The sequence below is a fragment of the Mustela nivalis genome (genome assembly GCF_964662115.1).
Source record: "Mustela nivalis genome assembly, chromosome: 7".
NCBI classification, from domain to species: domain Eukaryota; kingdom Metazoa; phylum Chordata; class Mammalia; order Carnivora; family Mustelidae; genus Mustela; species Mustela nivalis.
In genome coordinates, this window is record NC_139026.1 from 147,006,525 (window position 1) to 147,022,107 (window position 15,583).

The 15,583-nt window shown below is 58.3% G+C and overlaps 1 protein-coding gene across 3 annotated transcripts in view; it reads left to right on the forward strand.

Moving 5' to 3' along the window:
* DIP2C (disco interacting protein 2 homolog C) overlaps nucleotides 1-15,583 on the forward strand; it is a 347,914-nt gene that overhangs the window by 264,661 nt on the left and 67,670 nt on the right. For all 3 annotated transcript variants that reach the window (XM_082739775.1, XM_082739777.1, XM_082739776.1), the window contains 8 exons: nucleotides 471-607; nucleotides 1,692-1,900; nucleotides 2,980-3,094; nucleotides 3,558-3,759; nucleotides 8,361-8,470; nucleotides 9,616-9,696; nucleotides 14,870-14,993; nucleotides 15,428-15,549. In XM_082739775.1, the coding sequence (XP_082595901.1) occupies nucleotides 471-607; nucleotides 1,692-1,900; nucleotides 2,980-3,094; nucleotides 3,558-3,759; nucleotides 8,361-8,470; nucleotides 9,616-9,696; nucleotides 14,870-14,993; nucleotides 15,428-15,549 (1,100 nt within the window). The remainder of the gene's footprint in view (nucleotides 1-470; nucleotides 608-1,691; nucleotides 1,901-2,979; nucleotides 3,095-3,557; nucleotides 3,760-8,360; nucleotides 8,471-9,615; nucleotides 9,697-14,869; nucleotides 14,994-15,427; nucleotides 15,550-15,583) is intronic.

A 15,583-nucleotide genomic window follows, 5' to 3' on the forward strand; every position in this document is an offset into this window, starting at 1 on the left:
CTGGACACACACCCCACCTCCCGGAACGCTGGCTCCGGGCCCGGACGGACTCGAGCTCTGTGCTGGGAGCTGGGGTGTGTGCGGTACAGAAGCGCCACGGGCGGCCGGGGACCCGGGGCGTCCGCCACACATCCTCCGCGTCTGCGAGCGGAAGTCACTCCCCTTAACTGTGATTCACCTGTTCAGTTAGTCACTAACGTCACAGCAACAGGACTGGACATTCTTCTATTACGGGAAAATTCAGGACGTGCTGCAGGGACCATGCGTGCCCGGCCCCCTTGGATACACACCCGTGTTCCAGACGCTGTCTCTGTGCCCCCATTCCTCAGTCCCTGTTTCTGTCTCTCTGTCCCCTCACCTCCGTCCCTATCTGTCTGTCTCCCTCGGCTTCCGTCCCGGCCTGTCCGTCTGTCTCCCTTGCTCTCTGTCCCTCGCTCTAACATGACCCGTGCGTCCGGTCTTGCTTTCAGCCATTATGTGTGCTGTGAAGCCGGACGGAATCCCTCAGCTCTGCAGAACGGATGAGATTGGGGAGCTCTGCGTGTGCGCCATCGCGACGGGCACGTCCTACTACGGCCTCTCGGGCATGACCAAGAACACCTTCGAGGTAGGTTCGCGGGGCTCCTTCCGGGGGCCTGCAGGTGTGCAGACGCGAACGAGCTGGCAGTGTCTTGATGGAACGTGTTCATTGTAACTAAAATGGTCTCACTTTTTGCTGCCAGTTATATAATTTTCAGTAAATTTGACTTCTCAGCATTTCTCACTCTGTAGCCAATGTTGGGAAAGGGTCTTTGCAAAGGGTCTTCTGTATATATCACTGTTCCCAGGTTTGCCCGTTTACTAAGTGCTGCCAAGACACCGCAGGTTGGGGGCCGGGCACACCCGTCCTGGTCTCACCAGGGCCCCCACGGCCTCCCTGCCATGGCCAGGTGTGAACACACACACGTGGCAGGAGCCAGTGTGTGCATGTGCACGATGTCCGCCAGCGTGTGTGGCTCATGGTTCGATTCCACACGGGCCTCGCTCGCCCACGGGTCACGGTACATTCGCGCCCATCCGCCGTGTTCCTGGAGCTGACCTCACCTGCACAGGTGGTACCTTACCCTTGGAGGGGCGCACGCGTGGGAGACGGGGGTGTCTGGAGACCCGTCTCTTCCATTCAGAACACACCGTAACGTGCTGCCTGGTGCACATGTCTTGGTGCAATGTGGACTCGAGTTTCCAAAATGTCCCTGAAGCCCAGCCAGATGGAGTCTGCCTAGAACCCCCTCCCCGGCTCTGCGACGTCCCCACAGGCTCTGAGGACCGGGTGTGGACTCGGCGCCCCAAGATTTGTTTCCTTTCTCATGTCGTCCTGATAAGGAAACACTGATGAACATGGGTCATTTGACAACCTGTAAAACGCGTTTTCAGTTTTCCGTTTATCAGTTCGGTGCTGTGGATTTAAAACAGAAGAACCGATTAGTGTTCATTAGACAATCGTCACGTAGCACTTTTTGGGTTCGGAAGCCCTAGAAGGAAGCCAGTGGGCGGCCTGCCTGCGGGCAGAGGGGGACAGTAGGGGCGGGGGACGGGGGCACTGCTTTCTGCAAGGCATCACCGCCAGACTATGGCTGGTCGGCCTGGCTCCAGGGAGAGGGGGACGGTGGGCGCCGCTCCCCCCCGCACGCTCACAGCTCATGTGTCCGCAGGTGTTTCCTGTGGCGAGCTCGGGGGCCCCTGTCGGCGAGTACCCCTTCGTCAGGACGGGCCTGCTGGGCTTCGTCGGCCCCGGGGGGCTCGTCTTCGTGGTGGGCAAGATGGACGGACTCATGGTGGTCAGTGGGCGCAGACACAATGCGGACGACATCGTGGCCACAGCGCTGGCCGTGGAGCCCATGAAATTCGTCTACAGGGGAAGGTGGGTGTGCCCTCCGGGAACTCAGCACTCAGTGATTTGCACACGGTGCTTTTTATATAAAAATGCACAAATTCCTTAAGCCGATGGGATGCGGTGACCCCTGACATGCCAAGTAGTTCCGAGAGTCTAGTTTCATAGGAGTACCCTGAGCCCCAGACCTGAGCTTTCATCACCTCCCTCCTATGTGAAGTAGAAACATTTATTTTTTAAAATTTTTTTTTAAAAGATTTTACTTATTTATTTGAGAGAGAGACAGTGAGAGAGAGCATGAGCGAGGAGAAGGTCAGAGGGAGAAGCAGACTCCCCATGGAGCAGAGCCCGATGCGGGACTCGATCCCGGGACTCCGGGATCATGACCTGAGCCGAAGGCAGTCGTCCAACCAACTGAGCCACCCAGGCGTCCCAGTAAAAACATTTATTTAAAAAGCCTATTTTTTTAAGTAAATACACAAAGAAAAGAACCAAATATTCGTCTGGGTGCAGATCATCTAGAAAGCCGCAGCCTGTACAGGGAGACGGAGTCCCCGACGCGCCCCTTCCCTGCCGGCTTGCACGCTACGTGTTAAGTTCAGGATGTCAGCTCCTGCGTGTTTGGCTAATTTGAAGGAAATCTTGAACTGCTTTCGAGTCTTATTTCCGCTTGTCAGGCCGTCGGGAGTAGAGGTGGTAGACACTGGGGTGCTGGGGCCCGTGCTCCTTGTCACGGTGCAGGCTCCAGGGTGCGGGGGCTGCTTTGGGGTCAGACCCCACAAGGCTGCGTCGGCCGAGTGAGACAGGCACGTGGGCAGAAACCCGCCCGTCCCTAATGGAACGTTCCCGCTGACGTGCCGAATGCGACCTCACAGGAGCAAACCCATGTGCGGCTTGCGGGGCTTCCCCTATCTCGGGGCCCGGCAGGCACGTCCTGCAGGGTGGGTGCCCCCCTGCCGCTGCCACAGCGGCCGCGGCGGGAACTGCGGGCCGCTCTCCGCACGGTTCCCGCTCTGGAGCTGAGGCTGCCTGTCCCTGACCACAGAAGCACCCTGGCCGGCGCGTGTCCCGCGCGTGCCCACCGCGCTCTGCCCTCTCTGTGCCCGCAGGATCGCTGTGTTCTCGGTGACTGTCCTGCATGACGAGAGGATCGTGATCGTGGCCGAGCAGAGGCCGGACTCCACGGAGGAGGACAGCTTCCAGTGGATGAGCCGGGTTCTCCAGGTAGCTCTTCCCGCGGCCGGCCCGCCCGCCTCCCCCCCCCGTCCGTCAGGCTGTGGCCGCCCCCGGCAATGGTGCCCTGTGCTCCCTGAGCCTCCTCCGCCACATCAGAAAGGGCATCGACCGGGAAATGTAACTGCCTGCTTGGAAAGTAACTGAGCAGACGGAGGGTTGGGATCCGGGGTCTGCAAACCTGGCCGCCTCCGTTCACTTGGGGGCGTCACAAGCGACCGGGTTTCTTCTCATCTTGAGGTTGTATTTCCTTGCTCAGGTTCCGTTCTCGGGGCGCGCGGTGTTCCACAAATCCCACGTACGGTTAGCCGACGTGCAGGGTTTGGAGAGACAGCCCTTCTCTTGGCATCGACGCCGCACGCACACGGGGCAGACGGCACTCAGTCTGCATGTTTGCTTCATGTCTGTCTGCAGTACCTGTGCTCACGTGGTTCCCTCTCTCGTGACTTTCCAGGCAATTGACAGCATCCATCAAGTTGGGGTTTACTGCCTTGCCTTGGTTCCAGCGAACACCCTCCCCAAAACCCCACTCGGCGGGATCCACCTGTCAGAAACGAAGCAGCTCTTCCTGGAGGGCTCACTTCACCCCTGCAATGTCCTGATGTGCCCCCATACCTGTGTCACAAACTTGCCTAAACCTCGACAGAAGCAACCAGGTAGAGCTCACAGGCTGGAGGGTGGTGCGGAGCCCGAGCGGCTCTCAGGAAGCAGGTGCCGTGGGGTCCCTTTCCTGGTCTGCGCGCGCCCAGGGCGTGACCCTGCCCGGCCCAGGGTGCGAAGCAAGGGCCCTGCTGGGACGGCACGGTGTGCAGGGGGGCGGGCTGGTGGGGGCCTTTGGGAAGGAGCCCCCGCTTTCCCGGAGGAAGTGCCGACAGTTGGTCTGGCCGGGGAGCCCGGCAGCCTGCCTTGCCTGTGCGCACGTTACAGTTACACGGGTCCCCCGCGGCTGATTCAAGGGCCAGAGCCACAGAGGTGTGGGAAGCTGCTTGGAGCGCGCTATTGTGTCAAGGTTGTGAGAGTAACTGTGTGCCCACACCTTGTGGTTTGGGGATCTCGTCTGACTTTGTCTTCCTAACAACTGATTGATCGTGCTCCTCGCGGTCGCACACGTTATCAGTGAGAGGGACCTGATCGCAAGCCTGTGGAAGGTGGAGCCGCAGCTCTAACGCCTGCACGCGGACGGGGCTCCCAGGGCCTCTGGGGGGTCACACGGGGGTGGCTGGGCACGGGTGGCGGCTGTGTTCTGGAACAACAGCGGGAGCTTCCGGTGTGGCGGCCATCATTTCCACGTGTCACACACATGAACTCCTTCTCACGGAGCCCATGCAGCAGGCACTCTCCTGTCTCCACTCCACAAACAACAGGGTCAGGGAGGGACCCGGCAGCGGTGTTCAGCCATGTCTGGCGTGGCCACGGGGCTGAGTTCGTGGAGTCGGCAGAGGCGGCTGGGTCGCCGTGGGGTGCAGCCCACTTGGTGGGAACACAGGGACTGAGGCCCGCACCCTGACGTGGGGCTGGAGGAGGGAGCGGGTGGGCCTGTGTGGTTGAGGTGAGGGTGCTGGTGCCGTGGGGCGGGGACACCTCCCATGAGGGTGCTGGTGCCGTGGGGGGGGGACACCTCCCATGAGGGTGCTGGTGCCGTGGGGCGGGGACACCTCCCATGAGGGTGCTGGTGCCGTGGGGCGGGGACACCTCCCATGAGGGTGCTGGTGCCGTGGGCAGGACACCTCCCATGAGGGTGCTGGTGCCGTGGGGGGGGACACCTCCCATGTAGAGCCGAGGTCGCCTTCGTCCCTTGCTGCCATCTCTGTGATGCGGACACGGTCACGCGGCGGCTGGAAAGGGCAGTGTTTTCTCTCCTGGGAAGCGTGGATTCTCCAGAAACACGTACAGTCGCTGTCTGCTTTCGGGGCAGACGGCTCTGCGGTTTCCATCTGATTGCCATGCTGTCCCCAGGTCCCTTCCATTCTGGGTTCCCTGAACTAAATACCCTCCTCACTTCTCTTTCCTCTCAGTCATTGCTTTATAGCTTTCCTGCAGGAATCCGTAAAGTCATAGCTGACGAAGTATCCATTTCTTTAAATTCAGTGGGCGCACGGCTTCACGTGGAGTGTCCCCACAACACACAGTATTGCCTTTCCATGGGTGTATCGAAGGGATGAAGAGCCACATCTTTTGTCACCTGTTGTGTCAGAGCACAAGCAGCTGGGGGAGGGAGAGAGCAGAGGCTCCGTCTGGGAGGGGGTGTCTGTGAGTGGACTGGACGGTGGTGGCGGGGCCCCTGGAGGTGTCCTTGTGCACCCTCGGAGCTAGTGGGGGACCCTTGTGGTGTCCTTGTGCACACTTGGAGCAGAGCTGATTGCCCTGGCCCAGTCCCCTGCTCACTTCGATTCATCATCACACACCGCAGCCCCAGGGCCCGGCCACCAGTGGTCCCAGGAGCAGAAAAGCTCATGTGACTCCCACGGGTCATCGTTTGTGAACTCAGGACAGATGTTTACAGGGGCGATGGTTGGCAAATGCATGGTAGTTTCTGGAGCTGCTGGGTCCCTGCCAGATGTCAGGGCTGAGGGAAGAGACCCCGGCGCTCTGCCCGGAGAGCAGTGTCGGAGCACAGAGGACAGGCTGCTTCCTGGGGGCGCGAGCACGGTGGCTGCAGGGGGAGGGGCTGGGCTGTTCACCGACCGCAGCTGCTGCGGGGTGAAGGACTGAAGCTTGGTGTGATTCGGTTTAAGGAAACCATTTTTTAACAATATCTAGTGTCTTATCTTTCTGGTTAAATATTGAAAGTTTATGTAATTCTTAGTCTGAAAAAAACTTTTTAACAAATACTCGGCAGCTGAGAGGTGCTGGTCTACTTCCCTCTCTTGGCTGACGACCTGTAATGGACCTGACGGGTGCATTTCCCTGAAGCCTCAGTTTCCCGGAGCGCAGAGAGGGAGTTGGACCAGGTGGTTTCTGAGGCTCCCTTGGGAGAGACACACTGGGAACAAGCACGCAGAGCCCAAGCAGACAGTTAGTAAGGCTGTTTTTCCTTGAGGGTGTTGCTACAGGCTTCAGTCAGAGCCCCTAACAAGCAGATAAACTGTAGACAAGCCAATTGCCCCTTTTACCAGATGAATTCATTTGCTCCGCTGACAATACATGTACTGAGTATCTTAACTGAGTGCAAGTGTTAAAAGTACCTTTAACTCACCAGGGGGGCCAGCAGCAGTATTATAACCGCCCCCCCCCCAAGGGGAAACCACAGGGCAGCGGTTAGCAGGCCCCGGGATACATTGTATCAGAGCGGCGGGAGGGCCACAGGGGAGGGGAAAGGGAGGAGCAGCTGCCAGGCCCTGCTTTCCCCAGGAGGAGCCCTGCTCCGGGCTTCAAATCGCGTGGCAGCCAAGTGTGGCAGGGTGTCTCGCGCACATGCTGACCTCATTCGGCAAGGCCGGGAGAGCCTCAGTTTGGGTAGGGGACAGATTTTACAAGAAAATGCCATAGGAAAGCACCTGTCTCCCAGCCATGCTTGGAAGAGGAGCTTTCTTAAGTCCACGCTGGGGAGAGACTTGAGGTCCGAGCTTCGCATCCAGACAACTCCGGCAGCAACAAGCGTCAAGGAAGGAGGGACCGCCCGCCTGGCCCGGAGGAGTACTGCTCCCCTCGCTTGAATTCTTCACAGAATCACGGAGAATACTTCTGGTCAGCTTAGGCCAGAGTGGAGTCCCGAGACGGTCCCTGCCTCCGTGGTCCCCGAGGATGCTTCACCCACAGATCCCGAGCCACGGAGCACAGGGCCGGTCGGTGGGGCTCCGTCCACACAGCAGCAACGGTCACTGTGCACACGACAGCCTGCCGCACTTGCTTCTCATTCTCTTAACTGTGGAAACACCCTTCCTCCTCCAGAATTTCTTTATTAAGAGCCAAGAGAAGAGCTCACGACAAATCAGGCATGGGGGAGCAGAGTCTGTAAGGCGTGTTCTGTGGCGACACGGAACCCGGCATCGGGGCTCCCAGACATGGCCTCACATGAGGAAGCCCACGGGAGGAGCCTGGAAACCTGTGTCCGGGGCTGGTCCCAGTTTCGGTCCCACCTGGAAGCCCCGGGCTTCTCCTGCTTTGCTCTGAGGTTGCACATAGTTCCTGACAGCCCAGGTCCGGGCGGCCGCGTGTGCCCAGAGGAGGATGGGGCTGGCAGCCCTGCCCATCTCCTGGCGCGCTGGAGGCTGGGCTGCCTGCCGCCACTGGCCGCACACCTCGGCCCACATCTAGACTTCTTGAGCTGCAGACACACAGCTCTCTGTGTGCGATAACACGTGCACCGATGCCCCGACTTCGAAGCCTGTAGGTCGACCTTTGGTAAAGGTTTAATAAGAAGTTGATTCAGTGGGGACTGGCATCTTGGTTATCTCTGCTGCCTCCTTCGCAGTCCGTCCCGTCCGTGCCTGCCCCCCTCACCTCCTGCTCTCGCGCACTCACGCGACGGCACGGTCCCCTAAAACCGCGAGCCCTCCCCCCTCCACGCACATTCGTGTGTGATGAAAACAGTGAGTGGTAGCACCCTGAGAAACATAGAGGGTGCCTGCAGTTTCTTGTAGTTAGGAATTTTGAGTTTCTTCAGCTCTTTAAGAAACTTTTTTTCTTTGAAAAAGAAAAGAAAGCTATCAGAGCGGACTGTATCTGCCTTTCTCCCGTGAAAAGAGCGCTGATCATCAAGTCCATAATGGTGTTGTCCGAGGAACTTTGGACAGGAGCCTCTTGGCTCTGCCGTCTGCCTCTCCGCGGGCCTGGCAGAGAGCCCAGAGCGTGCCGTCTGGGAGACGGACAGTGGCCGTGACTGAGCCTTCGGCAGTGTTACAGGACGTGTTTATAAAACCTGCGTAGCACTCTGTGTCCGTGGTCCCTCAGACGGCCGCCGTGGCAACTCGGGCCAGCGCCACACCTGTGGTCCGGAGCCCAGATGGCTAGCAGCGAGATGTGTCTGTGTTCATCCCTTCTCTGCTGCATCGTTGCTCAGAGACGCTAACCCAGATAGATCCCAGCAACCCCCCAGCGCGACAATAGAGGCAGCGGGATTCGCGAAAGCTTATTTCCAACCTGTAATGGAGACCTTGGAGTTTGCCGTCAGTGCCATTGTTGGGACGCGCTGGAAGCCCTGTTCTAATGAGACTTGCTCAGAGCGTGACCTTTGGAGGGGTTTCCCCAGGGCGGGCGCTACGCCACAGTGGGAGGTGCTGTCGTAAGTTCACCTGTTTCCCCGTGTTCTTTCTAGAAATCGGCCCCGCCTCTGTGATGGTGGGGAACCTGGTGTCTGGGAAGAGGATCGCACAGGCCAGCGGCAGGGACCTGGGCCAGATCGAAGACAATGACCAGGCCCGCAAGGTGAGCGCGAGGCTGGGCAGCTCTCTGCACCCTGTGCCCCCAGGCAGCTGTGTCACTGTCTGCTGGTCCTTGTGTACGGCCGGCCTCTTGCTTCGGGCCTGTCCATCCAGCAGACGCACCATATCATCCCCCCAAGGGAGCTCTGTCTGTTGGGGTGCACAGACGGGCGAGCAGAGGCTTGGGGCCAGCATCTGGATGTCTGTCCTGTCCTAGTGTCCCATGGCACGTGTTTTTCACCTTCCTGCGAGCTCTGATTTCATGCCCAAACAGCCTCACAGCAACCTGGCTGCAGGGCTTCAGTCTTGTAATTGTTGGAACTCAGGAAAATGTAAATTCACAACCCCGGCTGGGGAACAAGGCATCCTTAACATGTCCGTAGGGGCTGCAGGAGAAATACGGTGCCACACCCACCTTACACAGCATCGGCTTGTCTCCCCATCACAACCTCTCAGACCTGGGGAGTCCGACGAGTCACCAGACAATGGCTCCAGTCTGTGTGAGCTACCAGCAAATGTCACAGAATCAAGCATTTAAAATACTGCCAGTTTGGTAACAAGCAGAATTACGATCACTGAAAGCACTTGGTCACCATGTCCCCACGTCACAGGTCGTTTCTGTTAATGAAGTAGATTAAGGGGTATCTGCGTGTTTCTTATGACGAGGTGGGCTGGTCTTTTCTCGCTAGAGCCCGAGTCTGTGGGATGCATCCAGTCTGTGTGGCTGGCAGTGCTGTTGACCGACCTCGGGAAGTGAGCGTTCCGACATAGCCAATAGAAGAGAACCCGTTACAAGAACAGGGTCGAACTGATTGTGCCGTTGTGGCCCCCAGAAACCACCCTCTTCTGGAAGCCCAGGAGAAGGGGTTTTCTGTGCTGGCGGCTCCGTCTGTACAGGGGAATGCAGGTCTCCCAGCCTGGCCAGATGGCAGGAGACGTCCCTGACCAGGCACAGCACCACTGCCCAGGCGCGTCCAAGTCGGGCACAGTGCCTTCCAAGTCATCCAGGAACAACCCCGTGAGCGCTGGCTCAGTCTCCCCGTTTGGCTTGACAGGCTGTCCTCGTTCCCTGCTCTGAGCCACACAGGGTATCTGTGCGGGCGCGGTCTGTTCAGACAGCCTGACGCTAACGCCTGTGCTTTGTTCCAGTTCCTTTTCCTGTCGGAGGTCCTGCAGTGGAGGGCGCAGACCACCCCCGACCACGTCCTGTACACGCTGCTCAACTGTAGGGTGAGGCCCATTGCATGCGACTCTGGGGCAGCTTTCTCTTCTTCCCACTCAGCCTTTCACTCCAGTGTTACGTGACGTTCTTCTCATTTATTTGTTGCCTTTTCACACAATTTTAGCAATTTTGGGGGGCGATATCTCCCCCAAAAAACAGGGAACAGTTCAGACCTATGGCACATTTTTGTGTTTACTTTTGTCGGTAAACTACTGCTTTGTGAGTAGAAAGTGAGGCTTTCACTGTAGACTTTCATTCTTAAGGAAGAAAACCGCTTCTGTCTCACAAGCGCGATGAAGGTTTGCGCTGACGTTCCCCGTTGGAAAAGTGAGCGTATCCAGTACCATTCTGCAGGGGACCTTAAGCATGAGACCTTCAGTATGAAAGCAAAGAGTATTAACAATACAAATCAGATGCGAAAGTCTTGATACACTTTTTTGCTGTGGAAGTAAGCCCAACAAGTAGATTTTAAACTTGGTTCTTCCTGACAGGTGTGGGTAGGTAAGATTGGAGGAGGTTACAGCCACTAAGAATCATAAAAGAGCAAGATCTGGGTGTGCAAATCCACCTCCTGCCATGTACAGTCATTGCTCAGACAAGTGAAAGGTGGTACCAACCACACAACTGGGTTTCACGTCTGGACATCCAGTTATCAGACCAGTTTCCGTGGGATGCAGCTCCCGGAAGCAACCTCTGGTCTTTGCCGCGGTCGTCCCAACTGTCTCGAGTAGCTGTGGGTGCCGAGTTGACCCAGTGGGTCACTCGGTCCTTGAATCTGTCCAAGGCGTCCCCCAGGAAGAGTCTGAGAAAGCGTTCCTGCCACCCTGGCCTCCGTCGCGGCGTCTGCCCTGGGCCCAGTGTTCCTGGCACTTACTCTCCCGTGCTCCCAGGCACATGGCGACGGGAGGTGCTGCATCTGGGCTCCGGAGGGTCTGTGCCGTTGCCGGAGCCCCTGAAACGTGCCTCCCCTGCTCTCCTCTTACCCGCATTCGCTCCGTCAGCCTCTAGGTACAGAACGGACCTGCTTGCCCCGCCTTCCCGACACGGCTGCCGTGCTCGCGGCCCTCGGCTCCGCAGACTCCCCTCTAATCGCTTTCTCGGACACTGCCTGTTGTTCCTATTTGTCCTGGAGACTGTTTTTCCTCTGTGTCCTCTCCGTGGTCCTCCAGAGATTTCCAGTAGCCCCTGCAGAGTGATGACCCAGAGGGAGGACTGTCCTCTGCCCCCTGGGAGGGGGACATCTGCTCCAGTGACATGACACATTCCGTCAACTCAGGCGGCGAGACAGCAAGAGGCAGGTCCCCGTCCCGTCCACCCACCCCTGCCGCACCCCCAGACTCAGAGAGATGCCTGCGTGTTCATAGAGGCCCTGTCCCAGCAGCGAGGGAGACTGAGCTGTTCCAGCTGCACCCAACGAGCCAGGGCCCCTGTGGGAGCAGAGCCATCAGATGGCCCCCGGGTGATGGGGTGATGCCCCGACCCTGGGTCCTCCGGAGCTGCTCTAGCCTGGGTGGTGGGTGTTCCCGTCCCTGACCCCGTGATCACAGCCATCTGATGTAGCTAGAGGCTGGATCCTGGGAGAACTGAGTCACAGAAATGACTCCTGCTTCCTTAGAGACAGCAGAAGATTGGATGGGGAAAAAGGAAGGAAAAATTGGAAAAAAAAAGTTATAGAAGATGGGATGGGGTGAGGAAGAAGTGAGAGTCGAGCATGGATCCCCTGTGGGTCAGTGTGCTGTGCGTGCACCACGGGCTTTACTTCCCCAGAACTTGGTGGGCGGGGGGGTGGGGGTGGGGAGGGGGGCACGGCCTGAGCCCTCGGGGGGCGGGGCCTATGCGGGCTGCACTGGCCTGCAGACCTGCCCACCACCTGGGGCTGCGCCCCGATGGCTCAGCTGCTCCCTGGGGCTGCTGGTCTCGGCCGCCGCCTTGTCATTGGTCGCTTCCCAGCAAGCCCGGTCCTAGCTCGGCCACGCAGGACGTGTGTCTCGGAAAGCAGCGTTTTCAAATGCGGCGCGTGATGTGCGGCAGGGCTTGGCCCTGCAGAACCTCAGCCCCGACCCTCGGGCCGCGGCCCCCTCCTCCCGGCGGCGACCCCATACGGGTCCCAGAGCGGCCTCGGGCTGCGCTGTGGGCTGGGGGGTGGTCTCTGTGGCCAAGGAGGCTGGGGGAGACCAGGTGTGTTTTGACCAAACCTCATCCACGTTTTTTCACCCTTTTCTTTAACTTTACCAACGTCTTTAGAATTTCAAAACGTAAACCCTATTTGGCTTTTTCTTAATTCCTCGAGTTTTCTCTTCCTTAATTTCATACTGAACTTCAAAATGGTGTGCAAATTCACCAACCTTGACCCTGAAAGTTCTGGGCTCGGGACAGGCTTGGGTGGTGCACACCCTTCCCCGCATCCATCAGGATCCCCCGGAGCTTTCTTTAGGGGAGGTCAGCCCTGATGGCTCCGGGATGGTGGTTTCTGCTCCTACTGGGCAAACCCCGCCATTTCCTTTGGGGGCTGATGGGGTCATGGGCTGCCTCTTCAGGGGCCGCAGGCCTGTGACCCCTCGATGGTGTTCAGAGCCCACGCCGGTGGTGTTTCTCTGGAGGCAGGAGGCTGTGTGGTAGCAGCCACCCGGGAGTCAGGCGGGGGTCGGCCTGTGCCTACGGGAGCGGGGAGTAGGCAGCAGCTTGGCCCCCCATGGATGAGCGCTCACAGACCCAGCACAGCCCCTCTGGGCAGCTTGGGCACCCTGTCCCGGTGGCTGACTCCGGAACCTGTGAGGCCCTCAGGGCCTGCTGGAGGGTGAGGGCTCTCCTAGAAAGCCACCAGCAGCCTCGTGAACTGTGTCGGAGGTCACCACAGATACAGGGCAGCACCGCAATGAAACTTCCCCTTTTCTAAAGTGTGTCCGTTCACACCCTCGGGCCAACACGTCTTTCCAGACCTGCGCACACCTGCTGGTTCTGAGCTGACGGAAAAGCTGGTCACGGATGGGGGTTTGGCCTCGGATCTCCCGAAACTGGAGGGAAGGTCAGCTCCTGAACTGGAGCCATCAGAGCAGGGGCACCTGCCCCCCCAAGATGAGTCAGGTGCACTGGCAGCCAGAGGGCACAGGCCGGATGGACAGCAGGGCCAGTTCTGCGGGGATGTGAGGAGGAGCCCTCCTGCCATTGTTGTCCACTGTGGCGTGCTGTCGCCCGCCAGCCACTGGCCTGTCCCCGCCAGGCAGTCAGCAGGGCGTGCCGGCTGTCCCCAGGGCGGGGGGACGGGGCGGTCCCCACCTCTGCCAGCGTGCGGCTGGGACCGGGCCCGGGCCCCCATCAGCTGTGCCCGTTTTCACTTTGAACTGCCTGAGGGACATTTGGGTCCAGGAGCTGTGCCTTTGGCTCCAGCGCACAGTGGTGGTCTCCAGGAGTGAACGTCAGGGAGTGGCTGGTGTCGGCGGCTCTGAGCTCTCAGGATTTGGCTGTGTCTCCCGCGGCAGCCCCCGGTCTCCGTGTTTACCCAGCATTACCGTGCTCTGCCGTGGGTGGCATTTTAACCTTTCTTAGAAGAGAGACAGTGCACGGAAACATGAGCAATGAGAGGGTTCCCGTCACAGAAGTGTAACGTGGGGGAGACCAGTCCCAGCCCGTGGGAAGGGGCCCGAGCCTGAGGGCGGCCCCCTGTGGCCTGGGCACCGCTTCCACATCGGCGAGGGGAACATGTTGCTTCCTCGAGCTCGACACAATAGTCTGTTAGTTTGTGGGTGATTCTCGCAAACATGGAGTGTTGGGGTTTGCATCCTGACGGTGACAATCCCCGCCCCCCCACCCCAAGCAGGTGTTTCTGACACACAGGCCATATTACCAGGACTTCTCCTGTGTTCCCCGAGCAGCCCTGTTACTGGAGTGCCCCTTCCCATTAGCAAGGAACCCCTGGGTCTGGTCACTTCTGTGCACTCAGCCTTACCTCCTCCTACATGACTGTGCTCGCCGCTCGTGCCTGGGACTTGATTCTCTGCACGCAATGTGCGCAGTCCCAGAAAATGGCGGTGTCCCCCTGTTCTTCCCGTGGCCGCTGACCCACTGGCTGCTCCGTGGGAACAGACGGTGTTGTCACCGTGCCCGGGGCCCCAGGGAGTCCCTTTAAAATAGAGTTTGATCGTGAAGCGCAGTGTTCCTATTTTATTGATGTCCTTCATCTCTTGATTCTGAGATAATTGTAGAACCTCAGGAGGTTGCAGCCGTGCTTTTAAGGTGTTGTTTGATCCAAATGTGTCTTCCTTCTGTTTCTCCGTATTTAAAGTCTACATAAAGTGAATTCAGCAGTGCGTTTTTCCCTTTACTGTTTGTTTTTTCACTATGGCTTTGTTTTGTCTGTTTTTAGACCTTTTCGACTTCTGACGTGGTGTTTCTTAAAAATATTTTCAGTTTGTCTACTTTTCCTGTTCATTCCTCACTGACTCTTACTGCCCTGGAGTCCCAGAATTACCAGGTTGATGTATTTCCTTAGTTTAGCTACTTCTTAAGTCAAGTAAGTCCTTCTTTATAAAAGATTTTATTTATTTGAGAAAGTGAGAGCATGTGAGCGGGCAGAGGGGCAGAGAGAGGGAGACTCAAGGTGACTTCAGGCCTCCCCGGGCTTCACCCTGTGACCCTAAGACCATGGCCTGAGCTAAAATCAAGAGTTGGACGCTTCACCAACTGAGCCACCCAAGCGCCCTAAGTAATTGTTTTTTAGAATATTTCTTGTTAGGGCACCTGGGTGGCTCAGTCAGTCTACTGTCTGCCTTTGGCTCAGGTCATGATGCCAGCATCCTGGGACCGAGCCCCGCGTCACGCTCTCTGCTCAGTGGGGAGTCTGCTTCTCCCTCTGCCTGTGCCACGGCTTGTGTGTTCTCTCTCTCTGACAGATAAATAAATAAAATCTTGTAAAAACTAGTGTTCTTGGTAACTCCAGTGTATCCAGATGCTCTTCGGTGCTGATGACAGGAAGGAGAAGGAAGGGACCGCTCCTGGCATGGGGTCTTCTGGGGGGCCACTGTGTGCGAAAGCTGACCGTTGCTGGTCACACAGGTGTGAAGACACACTAACGACCACGCGCGTGTGCGTCTCAAGTACGGGAATTGGCGGGAAACTGCAGACGCTCTCGGTAGAGCCTGTCATGTTGAGAAACGCCTTACCCCTTGTTCTTGCGACCCCCAGGGTACGATAGCGAGCTCGCTCACGTGCGTGCAGCTGCACAAGCGAGCCGAGAAGATCGCCGTGATGCTCATGGAGAGAGGACACCTGCAGGACGGCGACCACGTGGCTCTCGTCTACCCGCCAGGTGAAGTGGCGGGGAGGGACGGGCGCGTGCGCGGGGGCCCTGCTGCTGGCCCTGCGTTCCGGGGGGCTCGCCACGTCTGCTCACAGCCTCTGGTGGGGACGGTGGTGCGTGCTGAGCGACCGAGGGCATAAATCAGAGGTGATTTTGCGGGCGTCTGTATCTACATGTTCTGTTACGTATCTGAGGTAGCTCGCGGGTCGGGCGGTGACTCAGTCCTGCACGGAACAGGTCACTGTAGAATGAAGTCATTGCTTCGCGGAACGACAGAAATCACACTTGTGGGCTGCTCTGAGGGGACAGGCCAGCGGGAAGTTACAGCCAAAGCCTAACGCAAGTCACGGGCCGTGGAGACTCGGCCAGCAGTCTCGGTGCCGCGGGCTGGAAGCTGGTGGGGACGACCGAGTGAGTGAGCGCGTCTGTCCTCTCCTATCTAGGGATAGACCTCATCGCGGCATTTTACGGCTGCCTCTACGCGGGCTGCGTGCCGATCACCGTCCGCCCCCCACACCCACAGAACATCGCAACGACGCTGCCGACCGTGAAGATGATCGTGGAGGTAACCCTGCCTGGGTGCACCAGCTTCCCCTCTG